This window comes from Columba livia, chromosome 7 (genome assembly GCF_036013475.1).
Source record: "Columba livia isolate bColLiv1 breed racing homer chromosome 7, bColLiv1.pat.W.v2, whole genome shotgun sequence".
NCBI classification, from domain to species: Eukaryota; Metazoa; Chordata; class Aves; order Columbiformes; family Columbidae; genus Columba; species Columba livia.
Genome location: NC_088608.1, coordinates 6,032,116 through 6,059,758, shown reverse-complemented (window position 1 = coordinate 6,059,758; position 27,643 = coordinate 6,032,116). Strand labels below are relative to the sequence as shown.

General features: G+C 41.8%; 1 protein-coding gene and 1 long non-coding RNA gene across 4 annotated transcripts in view; one reads left to right on the top strand and one right to left on the bottom strand.

Moving 5' to 3' along the window:
- Nucleotides 1-2,530: 2,530 nt before the first annotated feature.
- LOC110363608 (uncharacterized) overlaps nt 2,531-27,643 on the top strand; it is a 66,776-nt gene continuing 41,663 nt past the window's right edge. For both annotated transcript variants that reach the window (XR_010473962.1, XR_002421814.2), the window contains exon 1: nt 2,531-3,204. This is a non-coding gene — a long non-coding RNA (uncharacterized LOC110363608). The remainder of the gene's footprint in view (nt 3,205-27,643) is intronic.
- LOC106145853 (von Willebrand factor D and EGF domain-containing protein) overlaps nt 23,426-27,643 on the bottom strand; it is a 192,127-nt gene continuing 187,909 nt past the window's right edge. For both annotated transcript variants that reach the window (XM_021296547.2, XM_065070320.1), the window contains one exon: nt 23,426-27,630. In XM_021296547.2, coding sequence (XP_021152222.2) covers nt 27,586-27,630 — 45 coding nt within the window. In that variant the 3' untranslated portion in view covers nt 23,426-27,585. The remainder of the gene's footprint in view (nt 27,631-27,643) is intronic.

Below are 27,643 nucleotides of genomic sequence, written 5' to 3'. Positions count from 1 at the left end.
TCCTGAGCTCTTTATTTGCAATATTCTTTGCAGAGCCCCTGGATGGCCGTGGTGCAGGAGACCCCATAGTTTGCTTGGAGCACAGTCCTGATGCTCAAACTCTGATCAATTATTCTGGGTGATTGGGACCTGGAGAAAGTTGCATATTGATTTATGTCCTGGATGCACATCTGGTTCTGTACACTAGTGGTAGTCAATGGTGCGGAGTCTAGTTGGAGGCCAGTATCTAGTGGAGTGCCCCAGGGGTCAGTGCTGGGGCCAATATTATTCAATATATTCATTAACGATTTAGACGAGGGAATAGAGTGTACTATCAGCAAGTTTGCTGATGACACTAAGCTGGGAGGGGTGGCTGACACACCAGAGGCTGTGCTGCCATCCAGAGACCTGGACAGGCTGGAGAGTTGGGCGGGGAATAACCTAATGAAATTTAACACGGGCAAGTGTAGAGTCCTGCATCTGGGCAGGAACAACCCCAGGTTCCAGTATAGGTTGGGAAATTACATATTAGAGAGCAGTGTAGGGGAAAGGGACCTGGGGGTCCTGGTGGACAACAGGATGACCATGAGCCAGCACTGGGCCCTTGTGGCCAGGAAGGCCAATGGCATCCTGGGCTGTATTAGAAGGGGGGTGGTTAGTAGATCGAGAGAGGTTCTCCTTCCCCTCTACTCCGCCCTGGTGAGACCACATCTGGAATATTGTGTCCAGTTCTGGGCCCCTCAGTTCCAGAAGGACAGGGAACTGCTGGAGAGAGTCCAGCGTAGGGCAACGAAGATGATTAAGGGAGTGGAGCATCTCCCTTATGAAGAAAGGCTGAGGGAGCTGGGTCTCTCTAGTTTGGAGAAGAGGAGACTAAGGGGGGACCTTATTAATGTTTATAAATATATAAAGGGTGAGTGCCATGAGGATGGAGCCAGGCTCTTCTCGGCGGCAAACAATGGTAGGACAAGGGGTAATGGGTTCAAACTGGAACACAAGAGGTTCCGCTTAAATTTGAGAAGAAACTTCTTCTCAGTGAGGGTGCCAGAGCCTGGCCCAGGCTGCCCAGGGAGGTTGTGGAGTCTCCTTCTCTGGAGACATTCAAACCCGCCTGGACATGTTCCTGTGCGACCTCACCTGGGCGTTCCTGCTCCAGCAGGGGGATTGGACTAGATGATCTTTTGGGGTGCCTTCCAATCCCAAATGTACTGTGATACTGTGAAATTCAGCAAAGGGGGGGCATAAGCCCGAAGCAAACAGTGCAAGCAGCTAAAACAGTGCACATTTGATTTTATTGTTGCACCCTGGCTTTCAGGAAAAAGGATGGAATGGCTGTTTCCTAATAGGACATAAGTTATTTTGGTTTTGTGGTTTTTCTTCTTTCCAACAGACAAATGTACTTTTGTGGATTTAAATTTTTCTTATTTTTACATCTCTTCCCCCAAAGCTGACTTTTTCCAAAGCCACAGCTGTAGTAATTACAATTCAATGAACACTTTCATCTCTCATTTGATTGATTATTATTATTTTTTTAATCAGTGTATTTTTCTTTTTCAAAATAGTATTTTTTAACTGGAAAACCCAAAGACGGGTTCTGTTTCAGTTTTATTCAGATCAGTTTCACATTAACTTGCCACATGGGAAAGAGCGATCATCAAGTAATTGGTAGAAAGGCTCTGGAGTGAAGTGTAGAGACAATTTACGCAGAACAGAACGTCAGAACAGAAGAAAATTTAACACTAAGTGATCCCAAATACTGACATGACAGAGTTTTGCCCACGTTTGCAGTGTTAAAGGTAGGATATCAGGATCTTTATGCCCTTGTGGCGAAACATAATTAGAAAATGATACCATGTAGATGGAGAATGTATGGTTGAACATTATTTTTAGTCTCACAGGAGTGTAGATGTTTAAGAACAGCTTGCAAACTGATTAGTTTTAAATCCCATAGTGTGAGTAGTTGCTGTATTAAAAAAGAAACCTGCCAGCCGAAAAGATATTGCTGGAGAAAAGCACTAGGAATGGAGTGCTGATTGTTCACAGGAACACTTTTGTGGTCACACCCATTTTGAACACTGTCCTGCAAAAGTATTTTGAGCTGCTGGAAACCATGTAACTAAACTTTTCATATTTTTTATTTTATTTTATTATTTTTTTAAATTTTAATAGCGTGTCCTAGTAAGGCACTGGTGAGGCCCCACCTTGAATCCTGTGTTCAGTTTTGGGTCCCACGTCATAAGAAGGACATTGAGGTGCTGGAGAGAGTGCAGAGGAGGCGACAAAGCTGGTGAGGGGCTGGAGCACAAGTGTGATGAGGAGCGGTTGAGGGAACTGGGGGGTTCAGCCTGGAAAACAGGAGCTGAGGGGAGACCTGATCACTGTCTACAAGCACCTGAAAGGAGGTTGGAGCATGGAGGGGGTTGGTCTCTTCTCCCAAGTAGCAAGTGATAGGATGAGAAGAAATGGCCTCAAGTTTTGCCAGAGGAGGCTTAGATTAGATATTAGGAAAAAAACCTTCGTGTAAAGGGTTATCGGGCATTGGAACAGGCTGCCCAGGGCAGTGGTGGAGTCACCATCCCTGGAGGGGTTTAAAAGGCGTTTAGACGAGGTTCTTAGGGACATGGTTTAGTGCTGGAGTTAGGTTATGGTTGGACTTGATGATCTTGTGCGTCTTTTCCAATCAAAATGATCCTGTGATTCTCTCTTATGTAACCAATGCATGAACCTGAATATTTTTGCTGCATGTATAGGCAAAATAAACATTTGAGGTGACATTGTCTTGATCCAGGGGCCAAAACTGCATGTTGGGAGTTTTCCCATACCCATGTGCGTAACAGGCAGCTTTTAACCACAAATGCTACTGGAGTGTGTCAATAAGCAAAGTTCAGCAAAGTTGCACACCGCCTGATGAGGTTCTGAGCTGTCAATGGGGCCGTTGACGGCTCTTTATCCCCTTTTGTCCCCCTGTCCCCCCCGGGCTCGGTGTCTCCTCAGGTCACCCGCGGCCGGGGCAGCAGGAGGGCGGGACCCCGCTTGACAGACAGGGCGCTCGGCCCATGAGGGGCCCCGGCGCAGAGAAGCTGCTGGCCCGGCCCGTCATGGCCGCGCTCGGCCCGGCTGAGCTGGTGAACGGGGACCCCCGGAGCCCCTGGAGCTGGGGTGGGAGCAGCGGGGGTGAGCAGAGCCCGGCCCGGAGAGCACCGACCGAGCCCTTCCCTGCCCTCGGTGAGTGACTTTCTGCTGGGGACACCCCGGAACGGCCTTGGGAGCTTGTTGTGCATCATCCTTGGGTGGTCATGCCGCTATAATGTCCCCACCTGGTGCCCGAACCTCTGCTTTATAACACTGGAGTGCTGAATATTTTTTGATAAACCCCGTTTCTAGCTGGTTTTTCTACTAAACAGTTCTGGTTGGGATAAAGTTTCTTTGGAGCTTGTCACCGAGATTGATTTTTGGGTGTCCTGGTGACAGCCTGGTGTCTCCAGCCGTGCCAAAACCAGAGAGCAGCCACGAACAGAGTAAGAACAAACAAACATTACATTGCTCTCTGTTTGCAAGTCAATGAAATATGCAAATTAATCTTGATGGTCAAACCACACCTGCATTTACAAATTTAATTAGAGACATAAGGTAAATATATCCACAGGCATAACTAGCTGAAAAACCAGCGTTTCTTCCACATAATGTACTTGCAATTATACTTTTGACAAAATACTAGGAGATGATAATTCTTACGTAATGTCCTGCAGCATTTAACTATCAGATATGTCTTCCTAATTAGGGATTCAGAAGGCAGTAAAAATCATTAGAGAAATAGCTGGGTGAATGTAAGTGATACATTTTTTTTTTTTGCCGTGAATGTCATCTTGAATTTGCAAACGAATTGACAATATTTCCCCGTCTTAGAGTTTTATATCCTGCAAACATTTGAGCAATGGAGTTTTAATGTTATGAACGACGACAGAAAATAAACCCGAGTGTTTAAATCAGCATGGACGTATTTTAGACAAGATGTAAGAGCTTGCATGTGGACAGGGTTTACAAACTCCGTTGCCAGTGCTCTAGCACAGACATTAAAATGGGCAAGATGTGGATCTTCTCACATACATTGCAACTTGTGCACAAAAGCAAATGAGTATTCAGGAATAAATTCAGTCTCGTGGCTGTTGGATATCATGCAAGATGTGAGCTTTGCAGGTCATCTTTGCATACATTCGCGTGTAATCTTTGCATCGCATCCCTAATACACTGGATTCCCTGCAACAGTATTGTGGTGTGTCAGAGCAGGATGGGGAGCTTTAATTAATAGGTAAGAAGCTCATGAATCCTTGTGTCACTGCATGATGCGAGATCACAGTCCCTTCTGCTGTTCTAGTACTTGGCAACCAAATTTTTGTACCTGCTCGCAAGCATCTGAATGGCTCTAGGTCTGGTTTGACTTGTTCTTGCTCAGGAGCCTCGTCTAATTCTCCTGTTATAATTTGGATTAATTTACCACCTGTCTTTGTTGTCTAAACTTCTGTTTCTGTTTGTAGAAGGCAATTTTCAGAATAAACAAGTAGTTTTCAGTTCCAGTTTTAGCATAATGATATCCTGAGTTCAGGAGATAATGATTGCACCGCCTGCCATGTGTGAAAATACCATGAGTTCCAATAAATTTATATCATATTTTCCCTGTCTGGAGTTTGAGCCAAAGGGAAAAACGTATAGGCCAGAGAAAGTGCATAGTGAAACCAGAAAAAAAGAAACAAAACCCAAAACTGCCCCGTTCACTCCTCCAAAACGTGAGTCACCTGAACCTCGGTTCTTGCTTTGTAATTGCACAGATTCCCTTTCCACATCACCAGTGCTCCCAGATGTACGAGCATCTGTCTTATCAGTGAAGAGCACAACCTTTGCAGAGTGTGAATCTTCTAAGGAAGGGAATACTGTCCCAGAAAGTTTTGATTAATATGTAGTTGTGGTAACAGATCTCTGAGAAAACAGCATGTGTTGCATCTTCTTCTATGTTGCAGGATATTGTGATGTAGAAAAGGATAATGTCAAGGGGAAAGAGGTTTTTATCTGGATAGAGAAAGGGCGTTTTTCTTGCAAGGTAATGGTGGAAAGCCAACGGTCAGCACACTTGTTAACGTTCAATGGAATTGTAGTGATAAAAATGGAATTTAAAGATGGACTTTTAAAGGAAAAATGAAATTGTTTGGAAAAATAGTCTTTACTGCAACTAGATAACCCCCCTAGAAAATCCTCTACTGTATGTTTAGAATAATAAGTATTTGCATAAAAATAGATGGAAAATTAAAATAATGTGTGATTTCTTAAAGTGAGTTGGCTCAAAGTAAAAATTAGTGGAAGAAATTCTGCAAGATGTGACTCAGTGCCAGCAGGGATGTAATTTATTCCTTGATGCAGCACAACATTTTTCTCTTTATCTGGTCTGTTCGCCCTAATGCATCCATGACTGTCCTGTGTGAATGATTCTTCTTGATTATTGAGAAAGGATCTTCTCTGTGGAAATAACTGCTTTTGAATCTGTTATTTGGCCTTATCTGCAGAAGTGTAGAAGTTTGATCTTAGGTTAAATATGGTTTGGATTTATCAGAATGGATGGATACGCTACAAATAGATTTGATAGGTCAGTACTTAGAGTGGACCTGAGCACAGGCCACTAAGACCTCCTGCTGGTTTTAAGACAGAGAATGATATAAATGTTGCTGGTTATGACACCTGGTTTTATTACCTGCTCTACAGCTCTTGTCTTAAGGGCCAGAAACCTGAAGTGAGCACGTGATGGAGGTGGAGGATACGTGGAGGAAGGACTGGAATTCATCTTCCCTGCCCTAACATGTGCTATCACACACCGTCCGTCTAATTGCGTGATTTTAATGATCCCTTCTGGAGAGAGTGTGTGATCTGTATTTGAAGTGTCCCTGCAGCTCTGTTAAATACTTATCTGTGCCTGATGCTTCCGTGTCTCTGTAGAATTTGAACTGCAAAGTGTTTTTCCATAGGACTTAATCAGACAAAACCAGCAAGTCTAAATGCAGCTGAGAACCTCGAATGGCAGTAACAAACTGTAGGGGTGGGAGAAGTATGAAGGTTACAATAACTATGTGGCAAACTATTCAGGATGATTTGGCATGGATAGCTCGTTGTGTTATGTGCACCCCAGCCAATAAGTCATATGGACATAACCAATTACACCCTAAGTAATTCTGGCCCTGACAAAGGACAGTGGCTGTTCATTCGGTTTAAAGTTTCTAATGAGCTTTTTGTACATCACTATTCTTGGAAAACACCCAAAACAGCCTTGTCAAAGTGAAAATGGTATTTTATCTTTGAAATTAGGGTTAGAGAATTTCATTGCCCTGAATATTGAGCGCTTTTCACATCCCAGTTCTGCTCATTGATCATGCGTGTAAAACATTAGTGGCATCCTGGGTACTGAATTAAATTCAGTCTTTGCCATTTGCAATTCTACTCGCTTTAGAGGTCACTGAATGTGGCAAGGCTGCCTTTTAGTTTTAAAAGCCGTGTAAACAGCTCCCTAGCCTGTTGCTGCCTGTGAGCCCAGGGAGCAGCCTGTGCGGCTGCTGGGAGTGCAGTGCGGTCCACAGCAAACGAGCCAGTTTTGGGGAAAAAAACCTCCGTGAATCCTTTGAACGTCTGATTAGCAATAGCGAACTGCAAAATGAATGATCCATGTGGCTGCCACAAATACCAAGAGGAATAGCCAGGCCTTCAGTGTCCTGACTTATTTACCCTGTTTTCCCAAAAATAAGACCTACCCCAAAAATAAGCCCTAGCACGATTTTTCAGGATATATCTATGCTCTACTCCAAAAATAAGCCCTAGTTACAGTTCATTAAAAAAGTAAATTTAAATAGCGTATGGACAGCTACACATGTGAAAAATAAGCATCTTTTGGAGCAAGAATTGTATTAGACCCTGTCTTATTTTTGGGGAAACAGGGTGCTTTCCTGCCTTTCTTGCTTTCAGGTTTACGTCACCAATATTTTTCTTCCCCTTCAACCCCAGTTCTTCTTGCCTTTATTGTGGTGAGGTTAACCAGCACAAAAAAGCATTACCTGGAGACGATCTTTTAGACTTAAAACATTGTACTAAACTCAATTAAGATCATTATATATAACAACTGATGTTAATTTATCATTAGATACACATCTGAAGTGTTGGGTGACATATAGCATTGCAAGATAATAAAAGACTTGATTAAAAGCTGTGACTTTTAAATTGGTGAGGTTAACATAGTTACACATATCCAAAGACTTATGCCTTCCCTATTTTTAGTTTATTTCTTTGCATCCTTATGGAAGAAATTGACAAAGACAACCAGATCCTCATAGTGTTTCTTAAAGATTCAGTAAATGTAATGAATTGCCCATACTTTCCTGCTTGTATATCTGTGTTTTCTCTGGCCTGTCTCAATCTATTTTGGTGCCCACCACACAACAGTAGACAATACACTTTATGTAATACCAAATGTGCATTTGATTTACAGCAGTGCATGGTAATGTATGCATCAAGTGACATGTTTCTTAGAGGATTTTACCTTCCTCAGAATGCTTTAGAATATTTTTCTACAATTGTATTTCATAGAAATATTATTTTTCCTTCCTCATAGACAAAATATAGAGTTAAACTCTTGTTGCTTGAACCTCAGATCCCAGGGCAGGTTAAAGATACGCTTGGTTTTAATCATGCTTAAATCTTACTGAGGCCAAAGAGGGATTCTCAAGTGCTTGGAAGTAAGCAGGAGTTAAGTGCTTTGCTGGAGTGAGTCAGAATGAACAGCGCTTTGCTGGATCAAGGCCTCACGGCTTCACGGTGGGATTAGTTCTGTGATTACAAGTACTTTTTGTGTTTTAAGTGTTTATTAAGTTAGAATCCAGGGAAAATGTTGTAGAAGCTCTCCAAAAAGAGCTTTAGGTAGCTTTCTCTAAAGACTGATTTTTTTAAATTTTAATTTCTTATTTTCTTTCCGTGTACATTCTTATTCCTCTTTGCCCTTTGTGTGTGTTTATCGTTGCTTTTCTCCCTTTATGCCCACTACGAAGTTAAACAGTAAAACGGGATAAACAAGCAGGTATTATGAGATAATTGAACTTTAAATGTCGGTGTTATGATGCAAGTAATGCAACTCAAGGTCTCTTATCCTTCAGTAACTAAACAATAATTGCCTGATGATAATCATGATAACTGTGCTCCCTGGAGTTACTTCTGTGCTGTTGAGGAATATCTTCTGGATCTCTTACACGAGCATGATGAAAACCCCCGCATCCAATTATTCTACTGAAAGCTGAATGATTGCGATGCATGTTCCCTGACACGGTGATTTACATAAACAGAAGTTTTATTCTGCAAGGGGAGATCATCATTTATAGTAGAAATAACTAAATCCAATGTGGAAACTTCATTCGTTGCTGAACGCAGGGCCTTCCCCTCTGCACAACAAGCATTTTACCACCTGCACATTACCTACATTACATCCCTCAGCAAGTGGGGATGTAACAAACCGATTATATTAAGAGAATATTTTTGAAAAATGGGGTTTCAAGGGGTAATCGTCTTAGGTCTGGCATGAGGGGTGAATGGAGATTACATCCTGTTAATTGTTTGGGCGAGTTTGTCATTCCTGGATGACCGATGATGCCTTGTTACCCAGCACAGCTCACACAGCCCAAGGTGGAATTTGTTTGTTCGTGACTGTTCTGCCAAATGCACAATCATTTAGGCCACCTAAACCGGTTACTTTGAATATTAATTTACTATGAAAACAAACCTTTTCACAGCAAATATCTCAGTGGATTATTGATAATAAGATTTGGTTTCTTATGCAAATTATCCCAAACATTTAAAACTTGGGCGGAAATATGCCGAGGTGTTACTTTATTGCTTCCTTGGGAGGTGAGTAGTGTTGAAATACAGATTTTGGAAGGTCTAGGTAATGCTGTCTTTCTCAGGAGACTGCGACTGCCTTGTGGCTCTCACATGGCTGTTCCTGTAACATATGGGGTGAACATTTGGGATGAGGTGCTGGATGCAGCGATGGCAATGGCAGAATACCCGCTGTCTTCGGGGGGCAGGATTTCGCTCGTCCTTCTTTGATAACAACATAAAAACGGCTGGACTGAAGTTCAGGGCTGTCTCCAGCAATTCCCAGGAGCGAGATGCTTAGTAAAAAAAGCAGGAGGAACCTAAGTGAACATACTCTTGGCATATTTATTCAGCCCAGGCAAGAAGCAGTTTAAGGCCCTGATTAATCTGCCTAATGCCTTTTAAAATCCATTTATGCTTTTGGTTTCCACAGAATTCTTGGCAATGAACTCCATGATTAAAATGCATTAGGTAAAAATTTCCGTATGTGTCACCATATAGTCTGTAGGTCATTTCTGTTCTAAAGACAATGTCTTATTAACTTATAACGGATTTGCGTGTGTAAAGGCAGGCTGTCCCACAATCTCCTGCCTGCCTCTCATCCTCATCGCCCTTCCTCTGCTGTTCTGTAAGGTGCAGATCTGACAAAGACTTATTTTGTGAAGTGCTGATCTTTTAAAAGGGTGCACATCAGCCTCAAACTGTATTATTAATATTTCCTTCTGCTTTTAAAACTTGTTCCCTGCTTGTATTTTTGAGTTCCTCCTACTCCTTTTAGTTTGGAAAATAATGTATAATTCTTCTTCTCTGTGCTGTTCATGTTTTTAAAGCTCCCGTCTTTCCCAGTCTGTTGATTCCTTGTCTGTTTAGTCCTTGGGAGCTGCTCCAAACCCCTGCTCAGTTCAGCCATCTGTCAAATAGGGATAACAGGGATAATATTTGCCTTACAGGTTGTTATGAAACTAAGTGACTTAATACTTTAAAAAACATTTGAAATCTGTGGATAGACCTATGTTCTATTTATTAGCCCTTTTCTTTCTTTCTTACATTAATGCAGAGACACAAATGCACACAAACGAGTTGTTTGCTGAGGATGCCAGAAACGCCTGATGTGAGTTTTTGGTAGGGTTTGAGTCTTCTTTTTTTCATCTGAACCACCTCATCCAACACTTAACAATAACCTTGATAACAATGTTAGCGAGCCATTTAATTTAATTAGCTAATCCATTGCTCCAGGATGTGCAAATCCAGCAGAACCAGGGGAATTTTGTGACCAACTGGCAGCAGGTTTCTCCAGATCTGGGAGCAGGGATGAAGTGTCGTGAACCGCTATACCCCATGGTGTTCCCAACTGATCGTGTGGGTTTCTGAGCAATGAAACAAGGTGGACTGAACCCTCCATGCCCTTAAAATGATCATACACTCCTAAGCTTGGAAAAGTTTCACTTATTTCAGTGGAGTTTCTCTGAGTTGTATCAGTTATTTTTTTTTCTTGTGCTTTTCTTTAGTTCAGAGTAATCAGAAGGGTGTATATTTGTATGTATCGCATGATAAAAAATGTTTAGACTCTGTATTAAAACAATGGCTAAACCCATGTTTTTCAATGAGGGCGGACGTTACTCAGCTCTTTGGGAAGCTCTTTTCTAATAATGACGATGGTTCCAGAGGACGAATGGGCAGATGTAAATCTCTGAAGGGCTCACTTGTTTTGAAGTCTAGGGCAGCCTCAAAGATTTGAGCCCACGTCTTATGGCCAATGAAAGGCTGTGTTTTTAAGGCACGGCAATGAAGATGTCCTACAGCTGGATCTGAAAAATAACTCCTGCAAGCCATCCCTGTTTGATTTATTTGCAACAGAAGATCAGGGTTTCTCTTATTTGCCTCTTTTTAATCCATGAGAGAGCAGCAGCCCCGGGATTCTGCTCAAGGATCCGTGTCCCCCTCCTGCCTGGGGAGCACTGGGAGGATGAGGAACACACTAATAATAGTTTCCTACCGTAACCACCTCCATTTTCTTCTTCAGACGCTTTGTTTCCTTCGCTAATATTCTCGTTCTCTCGACATAATGAATGAGCTTAGGGACTTGCAGGAGTTTCAGTACCATTTGTTTTCTATCCTAAAGGAAAATACAACCCCCTCTGTCAGACAGGACTCTGCATAAAAATAAGTGTTTTCAGTAATACAGAAGTTGAAGGTGACCTATGGTAATAACCGATAGAAACTTTTTCCAAGCTGAAGACATCCCTCCCTAGGTTGCATTTGTTTTAGCTGACATTTCCTCCTGTGATTTAGTGCTGCATAGTATTTAAAGCGTAGTATTTAAATGCTAATAGATAATTGAGCATCTTCGTGGACTTTCTTCTATCTAATCAGCGTTGGTTAGTGATTTACTTGGTGAGAAAACAAAATTGAGTGTGGATAAAAGATTTCCTCATTTGACTTTTTCAATTTGGGAATGAAATCTGATATTTTGCCAGAAGAAAAGCTGTTAAAGTGTTCGGTTAGGTCAAAAAAGATGTTTATTTTCTCAGCCTACTAAAGAAAAGCACAGTAGAGAAACTGTTAAAGAAATAATGTAAAATGAGAACAGAATCCAGAGATTTGGTTGAAAACGTGAGCAGCTTTGTGTTTCTCCTGTTTCGTGCAATACTTCTTAACTCCATGGTAGCTATCACTACGTTGTATTTTCTTTTAAAGTTTGCTGTAAATTTCTTTGCTTAGCTGTACCTCTCTATGAGAAAAAACACTTATTTTAGTATTACTCCGTGCTATTGATCAATATTTCTGCTGTTAACCAAGCAGTTGCATAACAACCTGTCTGTTCCAGCGCCCACCTAAAATATTTCTTTCTTCTTTCTATAATTTGCTCTTTTGCATCTCCTGTTTATTGCGAGAATAAGTTACTTTATTTCTTCAGTAATAAAAGACAATCCCCACAACTGGAAATATCTGGGGGATTGGTGGCTGGGGCTCAGAGGATTGACAGAAATGCTGAGAGTAGAGGTGAGAAAGGCTGACGTTATTCTCCTTCATATTCTGAGATGTCACAGTTGTACCAGGGGCTGCCTGGTCCCTTGAATGGAAATTTTCCCTCTGTTTCCATAAAAGCAGCACTGAGGCCCATAGACACACAGAGCTCTTAACAAACTCGTTAATATTCACAAAACCGAGCCAGGAATTGGAAGGATGAACTAATGAGAAATGATTAAGAGTTAAATATGCATGGCATGGCTTAACAACCGTTAAAGCAAAGGACAGAGTAGGTGCCTGCAAATACAGAATGTAAATAGAAGGGGCAGAGGAATTAGTGAGGTTGGTTCTGGAACTAATGAAATAATATGCAGTGAATTTGTTTTCTTTTTGCTTATTAAACTTTCCCTTAAGCTCTAATGCAATAGGTGATACCAGGAAGAAAAATGAGAAGGAAATTTCAGTATAAAAGAAGAAAACTGAAAAAAACCCCATCCAGGCGTTTTAGCCAAAATATCAGATTTTAATGGCACTTCCTGCATGTGAAATCGCTTAAAAAGGTGAGAAGGGGGAGCTATGGAGTTACAGGGCTCGCCCCAGAGCCTGAGGAAACTGGAACAAGTCTCTGTGGATGTGACAGTGCCCAGACATGTGAAGGACAAGGAGGTCACTGGAGCAGCCAGCGCTGGCCTGTGAAGGGCAAGTCCTGCTTGGCTGGGACAGTCACCCCTGCCGGGAGGGTCTCTGAGTTGGGTGACAACCCTGGGCGATGTTCGGTTCAATAAGAGCGTGGCTGTCAAGGCAGACCCCACCAAATTCCTGTGGTCCAGCTGAGGTGGCAAGGGCTGCGTGGGTGGCTCAGAGGGATCTTAACAGACTGGAGACATCCCCAAAAATGAGAGTTTTCTGTGGTGGGCTGCTGAGATGGACAAGAGCATCTCTTCACCTGTGAGGAGAGGCTGGGGTGGTGGCATTGCCTGGCCTGGAGAAGAGATGGGTGGGTGCGGGGGACTGAACCTAATAGCGATCTTCCCCAGCTCTTCTCAGAGGAAGGACAAGAGGCAAAAATCAGTGTAGGGGAAAGGAACTTAGGGGTCCCGGGGACAGCAGGATGACCACGAGCCAGCACTGGGCCCTTGTGGCCACGAAGGCCAATGGCATCCTGGGCTGTATTAGAAGGGGGGTGGTCAGTAGGTCAGAGAGGTTCTCCTGCCCCTCTACTCTGCCCTGGTGAGACCACACCTGGAATATTGTGTTCAGTTGTGGCCCCTCAGTTCCAGAAGGACAGGGAACTGCTGGAGAGAGTCCAGCGCAGGGCAACAAAGATGCTGGAGGGAGTGGAGCATCTCCCGTGTGAGGAAAGGCTGAGGGAGCTGGGGCTCTGGAGCTGGAGGAGACTGAGGGGTGACCTCATTAATGGTTATCAATATATAAAGGGTGAATGTCACGAGGATGGAGCCAGGCTCTTCTTGGTGACAACCAATGATAGGACAAGGGGCAGTGGGTACAAACTGGAACACAAGAGGTTCCACTTAAATTTGAGAAGAAACTTCTTCTCAGTGAGGGTGACAGGGCCTGGACCAGAATGCCCAGGGAGGTTGTGGAGTCTCCTTCTCTGCACATTCCAACCCGCCTGGACACCTTCCTGTGTAACCTCATCTGGATGAGCTTTTGAGGTCCCTTCCAATGCCTGACATTCTGTGATTCTGTGATATGTTGCAAGGAGGGAGATTCAGATTGAACATACAAAAAATAACAGGCAGGGTGATGAACATGGGCTCTGAGTATGGCACAGCCATGCGGTCCCAACCCACCTCGTGATCAGGAGCTATTTAGGAGAGATTTTGTATTGGTAATTGTCTTCTATACTGTTCAAACTAGATTGAAAATGCAAGTCTATTGCAAAAGTTTTTTGATATTTATTGTTCTAATTTAGTTGACAAATTGATGCTACTGCAAAGCCAATGTTCTGTTAAATCTAGTTTGCTTGGAACAATACTTTGCAGGTGAAACACTAGAATAATTGAGGTGTGCATGCCTGTTATGCTGTTTAAAGTGATTCACCTGCCTTTGCATGCATTCAGCAAGATTTACTTTAATACCCAGTGTCATACAATAGAACATTTCAGAGCAATCTGCATATTTAAAATGCTGTAATTCTGTTTGGCAAGTCAACTAAATGAAGCATGGGCTAACAGAATGACAGTGTGTGCTCTTTCGAAGCCTGATGTCTGTAAAACTCTGGAGTGCAGTTTGCCGGTGGGATAATGGTGATAATCCCACCAATGATGATAATCCCACCACCCAACTGCACTCCAGCTGTGGCCTGGAGATACTGACAAGGTTCAGAAGTGCAAGGTGAGCCCTGAAATTTGATTCCTGAAAGCATTTAAAAAATATACTTAGAAGTACACTTCAAATCCTGATTGGGATTTGCAGACATAATAGATTTCTGTAATCTCTAGAATATATTTTAGTTTAAAAATGTACTACACATCCCAAGTAGCTTTACTGGTGCAGATGTGAAGGAAACAGGATGAAAAACGGAAGACTTAAGTGTAGCTATAGATTGAATATTGGTGATTTATATTGGCAGGCGTCATTTCCGTGTCTAGAAGATCAAGAGTTCTTTTAAATCTATATCTCACTGCAACAATATTGGGTCAGAAAGCATCAACCTCATCTAGGATAAAAAAACCCCAACCTTTTTGCCTTTCTTACAAGAAATAGTACTATTGCCAACTTGAAGCATGGAGAAAACCCATTATTGCCTCCAAGGTGGTATGCCATCTTAATAAGACTTATCTTCAAGACAAGAAAAAAATACGCTTTTCAAATCCCACATGCATTATAAACCACCACTTACAAAACCTTTGTTCTAAAGTGCTGGCAATTTTACCTGGGGCAGACATTTCACTGCATTTTAAAGGTCTCCACAGGATACTAGTAAATCGAAGGTGAACCATCAAGACCTATGGATACAATGAAATTTAAAGTTTTGTTTTTCCAAGTTTTTGTTGTCTTTATTCTTTTTTAAAAAATGTAACTTATATCCTGCTAACATAATCTTAGTTTATACTTAATATTTTAAGGGAGAGATGGTTAGTGAAAAGAATAAAATTCATGTTTTTTTCAAGAAATAGCATTAAAAAACCATAGCGTTGTGACAGTTAAAGCAAGTAGACATTTGATGCAAACTAACAACATAACCAGCAATCTATTTGGGTCATGAGCCAGAAAAGGCCATCTGGCATTCCCAGCCATAGCGTGAGCAAGAGCTGCCACCTTTTATTGCATATTGATAAGGTCTGGTAAGCACTGGGTTGCTCCACCTGAATGCAGAATTGGGGAACACTGACTCACAAGTGGTGATCAATAGAACTGAGGAATAACATTGCCCAGCACACGGCCTTTCCAGTTAGAATCGCTCTGCTTTACTCTAAAGACCCAAAAATTTCAATTCTGTGAATGAGAGGATTTTTTTCATGGAATCATTTTGGTTGGAAGAGACCTTTAAGATCATCGAGTCCAACCAAAACCTAAATGTGACCATGTGGACAATTGAAGATAATGCCTGAAAAAGGAGGTTTTATGATTGGGTTCTTCTTTAACTCAGTTTCCCAGCTTGTGTTAGGGTGACACTAATTTTGCCTTTACTAGAATTTTAGATATAATTGGCAAATGCCAAACCTTTTACTTGTGAAGACAAGGCCAAATTCCTGAATTCCAATCCCACAATTAAGGTTGCTTTGGTCACTCTTAAAAACATTAGAAATATCCATGTAATTTTGTTAGGGTTGAGAACTTCCAGTGTAACTCGGAGAGCTAAGTTTCATAACGAGCTTAAAAAGGAAAAGATGGCACCAGAAAGATTTGCTTTTCTTCCTTACAAAGCCACTTTCCTGACATGGATTTGGATGCCTCTCAGTCTTTTATACCTGGGAGCAGAGGTTATAATAATGACTTTAAATGTGTAATCTTGTGCAATAAAACCCCTGCCATTAATGAAAGGTTAAGTACCTGGTTTTGAACCTATGAGGTCAAGAAAGTAAGGAACTAAAATGACCAATGCAATTTAGCTTGGAAGTTTAATGTATTAAACAGAGCTTGCAACTACGCACTGTAGTGAAGGAGCATCTGTCCCAACAGTATGAAAACCATTTCTATAATGAATTAACTGGTTTCCTGATCAGTGAGCATTGAAATAGCTCTGAAGCTGATGCCTGTGGTTCCTTGGGGCCGGGCAATGATCAGTCCCATCCCTTGCCACTCGCCTTCCCAGGAGCCTGAGTTTATGAGACTGCACTGCAAAATGGAATATATGACCAGGCACTGGCTCCGTTATTTACACAGAGAAGAAAAAGGCCCCTTCGATCGATTAATCAGTTTTTAGCTTCAGGCTTCTGCTTTCTGGTGGCACTTCTTGTACCATCATGGGCCAACGTCTGAAATAGCAACTGGAGCATGGTTGCACAATACGGATTAGTTATTTTTGGAAGGTGACAGCCTGTCTTATCTGGTGTTTTATAGTATCTATAAAGAAGAAAATAGTCTTTTTTCTTTTTTCTCTGTTTGTTTGGGCCTATGAAATCCAGTTAAATTCTTCAGTCTCAAAATCCTCTCTGACAATTTAGCCGTGTTGAATGTATTGTTTCTTGAACTTGATCTTAGTAAGCAGCATGATTCTTGCCTGATATTCTCTTCTTTTAATGTGATGCACCTTGTCTGTAATCCTCCATGAAACATTCTGTCGTAATTCCATACAAAAGAAATTTTGCAAAAACTTGTATCATTTGCTTGCAGCGAGTCCTGCTACAGCAGTATTTAAAAACAGAGCTAGCTGAAAATCTCTCAAAGGATTCAATGCAATGATTTTAATTTGCTTCTAATTAAGCTTTCTGTGTCCTCCCTTGAAACTGAGTCTCCTCTGAGGCATGTGCTGTGGAGGTATTCACCGAAATTCACATCACCTCGGTGAAAACTGCAGCAAGGCCCAAACCGCAGCTGATCCGTGGCTCAGCGACGATGGGTGCCACTTGTTTGAAATGGGTCAAAATTCAGCGTGAATTTAGTCTTGCTTAGACTTGAATTCTGGTTCTATTGAGCTAATTTGCCTAAAAAACTAATGGGTAATGACGTGTACTGATTGGATGTGGGATTTTGAGGACGCTTGCCCAAGGACTCGGCTTATCCAAGGAGGAAAGCTGCAATCACATAGAAATAATTTCATGCCTCTCAGGTGATCTTGCAACTGCTGCTTTTCCTTGGTTTTCCCTTCTTTCCTCCCTATATTGGCATCACCAGATCAACTTGTTTCTCCCCTTCCCTCACCTCTGGTCTTGTGCGTTCACTTCCTTTGTCCTTGTCACTGCAAATGCCAGGGAGATGGGCCGAAGCGATCAGAAGAACCTCTTATTTCATGGGTTCTTCTTGCACACATTATATTCGTGCCAGCGCTTTTGTTTGCCCGTTACCTCGTGGCAGCTCATATATCAGTAAACAATAATTTCGACAATCTCAAAAAGTTTGTTGCAGGCTACAGATGTTAGTTGTTTTGCTGGAAGACTGTCAGAAATAGGGAAGAAAACTGTTGCCAGACTGGATTATCATGTGCCAAGGCTGCATTTTCAGTCACAGCAAAACTCAAATTCAGGTAAAAAAAGTCAGGATTTTGCTCTGTAGTGATCTAAAGGAAAAGGGCTTCATAGGTGTTTAATTCCTGAGGATGATGTGAATGATTCAGACACTGTGACGGTGAAGAATGTGTAAGAAATACTGGGGTGCAGACGTGTTTATAACTGGTCTGGTTCACTGCTAATCCTTACGTGCGTGTGATGCTTCTGGGGCTCCTGGTGCAGTAGGTAACGGTGGGACATGCTCAAGGGACTGGTGGACCATAAGGGATTTGTTCTCCATTAATCCCTTTCATGAGGTTATCCTTTTAAAGGAAAGATTTTCAAAACAAGGAAAGGTTTTTATACATCTTAATAATGGAGGCTGTTGAAGTATAGAACATTTTCATGCCTTTGCTGAAGGTCTGCGGTAAATCTGTGGCAGATTTAGGATTAAAATGGATGTTTTCTCTCCCCTAGTCTTAAACTCAGTCTCACACAGTCCTAACAGAGCCTGAGTCAGCCCTGTGGAAATGGGAGACTGGCAGGGTCTTCATGGTCATATATATTGTTAACTCTTTCCTAAAACGTTCTGTTCCCTCCTATTGTAAATGAGACCCAGCTGTGTATATTGGGAAATGGAAGAAGTCAAATTGGATGCTAATCTTAAAAAACAAAACAAACAAAACGTCCAAACCAAACCAGAAAACCAAAAAAACCCACAACCAAAACCAAAACAAACCCAAACTAAATGCAACCAAACCACCTGTCGGAGAACAACTTATTGACTTACATGTCAATAGACGGACCACTTTCTGTCCCTTGGTACAAGCAAGATGTTATCAGGAGGTGATTAGTGCATAAAAATCTCTTTATAGAAGGCCAAGTACAAGAATGCATCAGACTTAAAAGTTTGGAAGGGGGAGTGAGTTTTACACCTCAGCGATAATGTTTTATTTTTCTGTTAATAGGTTGTATTAGACATAAAATCACACTAAGCTAAAATGAACTCAAGGTTTACTGGTAGCTCTTTCCTTCAAGTGTGCTAACTGCTCTAATAATCTATTATCTCATTATATTTGTAAATGCCACCTGAAGCAGAATTAAAAATACCATGATGCTTTTCATTAATTTGAAGTAAATTATGAGAAAAAATAGACAATAATACTTTTTGGGGGGCTACCACCTGAAATATCAGATATTTAGACCATTCTTCTTGATGTTAAATTCTTGCTTTTAAAGATGAAAACGGGAGTTTGTTACAGATCCACTTTGCATTTATTAATGATAAAAACTGTAAACTTGATTGTACAACCTTGATTAAAAAACTTAGAAATATGTTTTAAAGTGAATATCATCAGTAAATTAAACAATTATCATTATTGTGACGTGTACGTCATGCAAGATGAATACTGAATGTTGTTCTGCCGCGTTAACAGTGACATTAGTATCTACAATCAAAATAATTTTACTTTTACAATAATAAGTTTGTGCAGTTATTGTAAAATAACCGGATTTTAAGTAGCATAGCTCTAGAAATTAAACTCAATACATTTTTTATCAATCTATGTTTAGCTGTTCTCTTTCACGTAACATAATAGATGTTCAGTTAATGAGAATGAGGTATCCATGTAGTAAAGCACCACCTCACCTTTAAAGCTGTTCTTGCTTGTAAAAATTATATTTTAAGGGGAAAAACTTCCATCAAGTACCTCAACTAATTGGAAAACTCTACTTGTGATATAATGTGATAGAAAGTAGTCAAGGCAGCGGAAGGTCTCTAAGGGACGTTAAAAGGCAGCAAGCCCTGCTTGTGTGGAGCTGACAGCTGCACTTAAAATCCAAAAGATTAACAGATAATACTTTATTACTTTGTTCTGATTATCAAAACTCCATGTTTTATTTATTTATTTTTAAGTGAAGTCTGCAAGCGCTGGAGTTTGTCGTGTTCCTCACCTCTTCCTCATTTACTTTATCTCCATCTCGCTCTCACCCTCAGTCTCTCCAGCAGAGGTTATTCCCACAATCTTTTCTCATCTCGCAGGCAGAGTTAGTACCGTTTTTTTTAGCTATCAGAATTTAATCAGGGAATGCGCCCAAGTGTAGAAGCAGAAATCTGCTCTGTTCTCAGAGGTAAGAAATGCCAGATTTATGGCAGACTGTGTCCATATTCATACAGGCACCAGCTGAAGCAGCGATCCTATGGAAAAGCGTGTTATTAAAGCCCGTGTCGCTCCATTTATGAGGGTATTGTTCAGGTTTAAAGGATAAGGATGAGTGTGGCATTATCTGACACTGACAGCCTGACGTAGAAACTTTTAAAAGATAAATGGCCTTGTTTTTAGATGGAAAACAAACTGTAAGGATTGTCTCAGTGGGTGTTATTAGGGACTATTGCACTTGCAGTTGTGATTCTCCTGTTGGCATTGCAGAAGTGGTTACATTACCTGCAGCCCCATGAGCGGCTTTGGGGACACAGCATTGGCCATTCTGGACAAGCCTGGGACAAAATAACTCCTGAGGTTATTCCTGTTGCAAAGAGGGGTCTGAGTGGTGCTCTCGCACGGTGCGATGGGCCATCCCACATCCCAACCCTTGGTGGGTGCAGTTTGCTCTGCCAGCTCCAGCAACTCTATCCGAGGAGCTTTTGGGGTTCCAGCATTTTGGGAAGCTGGAGACAAACCCATCCATACATGTTTCTCCTCTTGCAAACCCTGATCCCAGCAACCGAGGCTCGTGGGGTGCAGCGAGGTGCTCCTCTGTCTGCTCCCCCTAAGCACGCCACACATTTCTGATTAGACCTCCTGTAAAGCTGTGTTAGCAAAAAACAGATTTTCCGTGGAAAATAACGTCCTACAGCTAAATTAAGTTGTGATGCAATGACTTAATGAACCTGCATTACTGTGCTCCCTGCTTGTGTCTGTTCCCAGAATCACAGACTGGTTGGGGTTGAAGGGACCTCTGGAGATCATCCAGTCCAACCCACCTGCTAAAGCAGGTTCACCAGAGCAGATCACACAGGAAGGTGTCCAGGTGGGTCTGAATGTCTCCAGAGAAGGAGACTCCACAGCCTCTCTGGGCAGCCTGTTCCAGGCTCTGGCACCTCACAGTAAAGAAGTTTCTCCTCATATCCAGATGGAACCTCCTGTGCTTCAGTCTGTGCCCTTTGCCCCTCATCCTGTTGTTGGGCACCACTGACAGGAGTCTGGTCCCGTTGCCTGAAAGTCACTTATACCACTAAGCAAAAATACACACTTAAATACCTGAATACTTAAATTCCTTCTGCTATAAGGAAGCATCAACAAAACACGCTACTTGGTTCAAAATAATGCTTGACAGTTTTAAATATTTTGTGTAGAATAGCAAAAAATTCCCAATGCAGCTCATCAGCAGCTGGGTTTTGCGTGAACGTTTCTGTCCACGGCGCCTGCTACCCATGAAAATGAGATTACTCGGTCTCCTCATAAATATCCAATGAGCTGTAATGTTATCGGTCTTCCTAAAAATAAAATATTAAAGACTGTAAATGGTATTTGACCTGTGTTATGGTGTCTGGAGGATTGGAAACGCTGTCTCGCTCGCCCCAGGCCTGTGCTGTGTGTCTGTGGGTGGAGCGCGGCCTTTCCTCCAGCGCCTGCCATCCGTGTTCAGTTGTGTGTCAGAAATGATGTTGGAAATATGGAAAATGTGCTGCTGTGACTTCGCCAGACATTATCAAAAATATGGTATCCAACTGCATTCTGGCAGCTTCGCTTTCAGTTTTTCAGAGATGATGTTTTTGCAAGGCTATTTTAAAAATCTATACTTACAGTTCCCTTCTGAGCACTGATAACATATGTTTCAAAACAAAGATGAATTTGTCGTGGAAAACTGCCATATTTTTCTTCAACAGCCAGTAAATAATGTTTTGTATTGCTGAAAGAGTGAAGCTGAACTAGTGCCTTAAGTTATTTGAGAACACAATATGATTATGGACGATTGTGTCCATTCTCATTTCTATCAGAATATCCATCACACTTCCATTTTGAAATCAAAGATAAGCAAAGAATATCATCTGACTTCAGGGCTTTGATTTGCAATTGAATCTGTTTAGAGAAAGAAAGGGGAAAAGGACAAGCAGGTGGATGATTTTGTCTCTATATGTGTGTAGCCTGGTTACTAACAAGGAAATGAATAATAGCATGAATTGATTAAGAAAAAAATCATGTCAGGCTAATCCTTTTCTGTGGAAAGTGCTGTGTGTCTTCGTTGTCTTTTGCACCTGTGTCAGGACTTTTTTTTCATAAGTAAACTGAGGAAACCTGGTCCAGGTGCATTTGCTGTGGGCAGAGGAGGGAGCACATTTGAGGAGTTACTGATGGTTCGCAGTGTCTGTATGGACGAATTTTGCTAGTGAGGCTCCAGTGGGTCTGTCCTGAGGAGTGGCTGACACACCAGAGGCTGTGCTGCCATCCAGAGACCTGGACAGGCTGGAGAGTTGGGCAGGGAAAAATCTGACTAAATATAACAAGGTCAAGTGTAGAGTCTTGCATCTGGGTAGGAACAACCCCAGGTTCCAGCGTAAGTTGGGGAATGACCTATTAGAGAGCAGTGTAGGGGAAAGGGACCTGGGGGTCCTGGGGACAGCAGGATGACCATGAGCCAGCACTGGGCCCTTGTGGCCAGGAAGGCCAATGGTACCTGGGGTGTATTAGAAGGGGGTGGTCAGTAGGTCAGAGAGGTTCTCCTGCCCCTCTACTCTGCCCTGGTGAGACCACACCTGGAATATTGTGTCCAGTTGTGGCCCCTCAGTTCCAGCAGGACAGGGAACTGCTGGAGAGAGTCCAGCGCAGGGCAACAAAGATGCTGAAGGGAGTGGAGCATCTCCCGTGTGAGGAAAGGCTGAGGGAGCTGGGGCTCTGGAGCTGGACAAGAGGAGACTGAGGGGTGACCTCATTCATGTTTACAGATATATAAAGGGTGAGTGTCGTGAGGATGGAGCCAGGCTCTTCTCGGTGACAGCCAATGATGGGACAAGGGGTAATGGGTTCAACCTGGAACACAAGAGTTTCCACTTAAATTTGAGAAGAAACTTCTTCACAGTGAGGGTGGCAGACACTGGAACAGGCTGCCCAGGGAGGTTGTTTGGTGACAGCCTGTTTTTGCTAGAAACTGGGATGGTAGAACAGAGGTCTGGGAAATGTGGAGGTAAAGCACAGCTGCATAGGGCTGCAGGTAAACTGGAAGGCAGGTGTAGGATTCAAAGCGAGTTTAGTAAATTGGAGCAGTTGTCTGAAAAAATCCGATGCTGTTCCACTGTGGAAAGTACAACATGCCACACTCAGCAGGAATAATTGGCAGCCTGAGTACCAGATGGGTAGATGACATTTCTGTAAAAACCACATAGAGAATTATAGTGGATCGCAGGCAAAACACATGAATCCGTAGCGTCCTGTTATAGAAATCAAAAAGCATTTGGGGATGTATAAAGGAAAGCATTGCATTGGTACTGATGTTGCCTGGCATGTAAAGGCCTCGGCTTTTTCCCCGCACTCAGACGGGGAAGCTGGACCTTGGGAAAGGTCTTGAGCGCTGCAGAAGCGCAGAGGAGAGCGGTGAGGGTGAGCAGCAACGTGGAACGAGAGCCTGAGGAAGAGATGTGGGAGGTGTTCAAGCGAGCAAGAAAGGCTGCTGCAAGCTGAAGCGCTTTTCTGGTAGAATGCCCCACTTGGTTATGAAGGATTGGTAAACCCCAGCTTTAACTGTTAATCCCTTCTTCAGCTCAAAACCAGGCTTTTATTTATTCTCTACTGGTATGAACAGTGTCTGAAAGGGGAGAGAGAGAAATGGAGATGTATTTAGTGATAATAAAAATATTACAAAAATAGAAAATGAGTAATTTTACCCATATACTGCAGAAAGAAATCCCATCAGAGTTCCAGACCCGAGCGGACGGAGGAAGAAATGCAGCCGACTCAATATGAGTGATAAAGCATACTTCAACTTTATTGCCCGAGATAGCGTGCATTTATACCAAATACCATAATTATGCATACTTGTCTCTATCTAATAGGCTAAGCACTAAAAGGTTACATTTACTTACTCTACCTACTTGGGTTTAGCTAGCTATGCGCATCCCGCATTCTTCTGACTCTTATCTCTTCAAAAATATCCTGACCCTGCCTTAGTTAGTACTTTTCCGTTCCCCCCTTTCCCACGGCCTAATAGACAAGCTAACTAAGGCCTACTTATGTCAACTAAAATGGGCTCTGCTCGTACAGTTGCTTGGTGGACTCATGTCTGTGCTCCTTGAGCCAATCCCCGACAATATACCATATAGGGCTTTACATTTTGAAATCTCATATTGACTGGAAAATCTATTTCTTTTCTCTCATTTTGAAGATGGATTATATAAACATATATATTTTTTTTCCCTATATATTTTGATTCAAGTCCATTCCAAGTTTTGGTGCTCTGAGCTGGCATATTTTCACCACTAGATATTGTTTACAGAATTAGAAAGATAAAGTTTATATATTTCTATTTTGTTGATGATTTGATAAAATAATGATAAAACAGACAGTAATATTAAACTAGTTTTTGGAAAATTTAAAGGCCAAGCTTGATCTGATTGAGTCTCTTTGAGTTGTACTTTGTTTTACCTATAAACCGCTAATTAAAAAGAAAGAGCATTGTGCCCCAAAAATGTCCAGATGGATTTGTGTTCTCCAGTAGTTATTTCTACCAAAGAGAAGTAAGCAATCATTTTATAATTTTTAATGGAAGTGTATTATTTAATCATGTTTTAAGTTTTGTCTTTGATAACTCTTGCTGTAATTTTGCTAATGTGACGTAGTCTCTGCATAGTTTGTATGGTATATTCAGTAGTGACACTATGCTTTTCGATAAAAATGCATGGAGTGCTGGCTTCACATCCCAGTGCCGACTAGACATCTTTCTAATATGCAAATAATTTTAAGTATTTAATTTGCTATTGCAGACTGATAAATCCACAGCCTAGAACTCAGTGACAGGTTCTTATCTTCTTCAAACTTCGTTTCTGTGGCATTATAAAGAATGTAAGCTTTTGAAATCAAAGAAATTCTCTCTTTTATGAGTGTTCACTTGCTTGCTACTTCAGCTCTTGAGTTGCTATAGAGAATAGTTCTGTTACCTGCACGTTCCCTCTCTGGGAGGCCAAGGAGAAAATGCAGGTGGGTTTGGGTCTGGACATGGAATGTTTCCTTGACGTGATACCCCTTGGCTATGGGATATATGGGCAAGAGCATCTCTAACTGAAACTCCAGCGTAGATAAGGTGGTATTGAAAAGCCTGTGGAGGGGCCGTCGGGAGCTGTAGTTAAGCAAGGAGCTGTAAGTGTTGTGCTTTGGGCCTGGCTTTGGTAGGGCAGGCTCAGCTCACGCTTCCCTGCAGCTGTGCAGTCAGACGGGATTCTGCTCCAGGCGCTTCCTTTCTGTGGATGAGGGCCATGAGACTGCTTCATTTTGAGAAAGCTTGAGCTCAAAATTAAGCAGAAAGCTTTCTGAACTCTTGCTTAATTTGTTTTGGTGTTGTTTTATGTTTTTCCCCATTTCTGTGAGTAATTCTGCACAGATAGGAGCTACTTCAGCGTACTACAAATCCATGAGCACACCTAACTTGCATAAAATTGAGTATATTGCAGGTGCTCTCTCTTAACTAAGAAAATTCAAAGCTACTGACTACAAATCCAAGCATGAAATGACCCAAAGTGGAACTCGGTATCTCATGTGGCCTTTTCTCCTTCATCTCAATTTAACCCTCAAGTCCGCAGGTGCGTTTGCTGTGCCCGAGCACCCAAGGACAGGACTTGGCCCACAGCATCTGGGCAAAACACTCCCCAGAACTCTCAGGTAGTAACAAATCACAGTGCTGTAGTTGTCAGTATACAGTGCTAAAATTGCAAATTAAGATTTCTTCTGATGGCCAGAAAGCACTACACAAACCTTAGAAGTGGTTCGTAGTGCCAGGCTGCTGGCACAAAACTCTCCCCTTCAAGCACAGGGATAATTCCTCACACATCTATGGAAAATTTATTAGTTCTCAGATTACTTATTAACTGCGATGAGTGGAAAAGTGTGTTTAGATTCTTATACTTCAACTGAAGTATTAAAATGGGTTTAAAATAGCTTGAGCTTTGCTTTCTGAAGTTTATTTCAGCTGAAGTGTGGACTAAATAGTAGCAGCGTTGCCTTGTGGTGTCCTGTCACCTTAACACAGGCTTTGAAAGAGTTAAGTCTTTTGCGTAGTGTTCAACATCACTTATTTGATGTAGTAAGGTCATTTTTTTTCTTTTAATATAGCAAGACCAAACTAAAATCTATCTTTAAAAAAGAAAGATGGCATTATTATAAGAGCATCGGTCTGGGACTTCAGAATTTTGCATTCAGCTCTTGGCCCTAAGGTTGTGTCAGAATAGGCTCAGTCTGAGTTGGTAGAACTGGCTGCTAGGAAGGCCACAAGCTCCAGAAAGCTGTGTAAGCACAGCCGCTGCTGCCTCTGCTCTCCCCTTGACCTTACTGGGAACTGTTTCTCTTCCATCTGCCCATTCAGGCCATGGAGACCTCCCCATCTGCCGCCTCCTGGGTCTCCTGGAGGATCTCAGCTCACGGCCATTGGCAGAGGCAGCTGGTTCAGTCTGGCAGAAGCGTCTTGTCAGACCTATGGAAGGTCACTCGCCTTGTTGCATCTTAATTTCTTAAATTCACAGGTGTGTTTCGTTTGTCCAGTTCTTGTGTATAGTTTGTTAGAAATTGTGTGTTCATTAATATGCAGCTCAGGACTTGGACTTTGAAAACTCAGGTTCAAGTCCCTGTTTAAATCCCATCACTTTCTGTTGTGATGACTGGCCTGTCACAGTATAAAGTCCATTTTCCTTATTCCATACAGTCTGCTGTGTGAATAGTTTCAGGAGCGTTTGAGGTGGAAGAACAATTTAACATTTCCCTTGAGGCCCTTTTCAGTTAGTAGTTTATTTTTGTGTTGAAACCTTGTTTATACAAGTGCAGTTCTCTTTGTCTGAGCCGTAACATTTCCAAAAGACTTGAGCAGTGGATCTGTGTCCATCCTGCAGACCCAGGTGTTTGGTGTCTACAGATTAATTATATCAAGTTAACTCATTGGGTTTGAGTTTGATTCTCTCAGTTATTTAAGGACACAACAGGTACCGTGATTAGACAGATTTTATAAGCATTTCCACTGATAGAACCCTTCGTTTTAAGATCAGCATATGTGCAGCCCCTTCATGATGAATGTTTTAAACTTTTAAAGAGATTTCTGTTCACGCATAAACGTTTTCTGCTATAGACTGCAATCCACTTTATAGGTCCGTAATAATTTCCTATTATTTGATATGAATTCCCTTTATCTATCTTTCTTTTTTAAAATCCAGGCAGTCTCTAGTGTAATATCTGCTAACTTAGATCCTATCTGCCACCATCCCTCAGCTCCTTTCTGCTGCTCCTCTAACCTTGCTCAGGGTTCTGGGTTTTGTTGTTATTGTGTGGGGTTTTATTATTATTGTTATTATTGTTATTGTTATTATTATTATTATTTTGTGTGTTTTTTGTGGTGTTTGGTTTGATTTTTTTCCCCCCACAGAACTTAAAACTCACTCCCAGCTTTTGCTGCCTTGATCCTGAGCTTGGCTTTCTTTTGGTTATTTTGGATTCACTCCTTTCCTCCTATTCCATTTCTTTAAGGAAAGGGAAATCAATGTTCTGGGCTTACTTTGTAATATCTATATATCCTTATGTCAGTATTAATCTCTATGCTTTTGCCTTGTTCAGATGCCACCCCAATTTACTACACTGTTTTATTTTCAATAGCCTGAACCTGCATAACTTCAATAACCAATGGTTTTCCATCTTGATCTTTCTAGCTACTGTCTATAAACCAGTTCTGTTTAACTCACTGCTTATGTCTTGACTTGCATCTTTCTTCTAAGATGTTTCCAAGTAGAAGTTGCAAAACCAGATCTTGTTTTGTGTGAAGAAATAGAGAATAAAGCCAGGTTTGTGTTTAATTTTGTATGTGAATGGTGCTTCAGTCATTTTTATCTCCTGCAGAAAAATCTCTGCTGTTTCTTCATGTCACTTGCCTTCATGAACCTTCAGTCTTCAGCAGTTTGGTCTTGTAAAGTGATGTCAGGTCGTAGCTGTTGAGGGGAA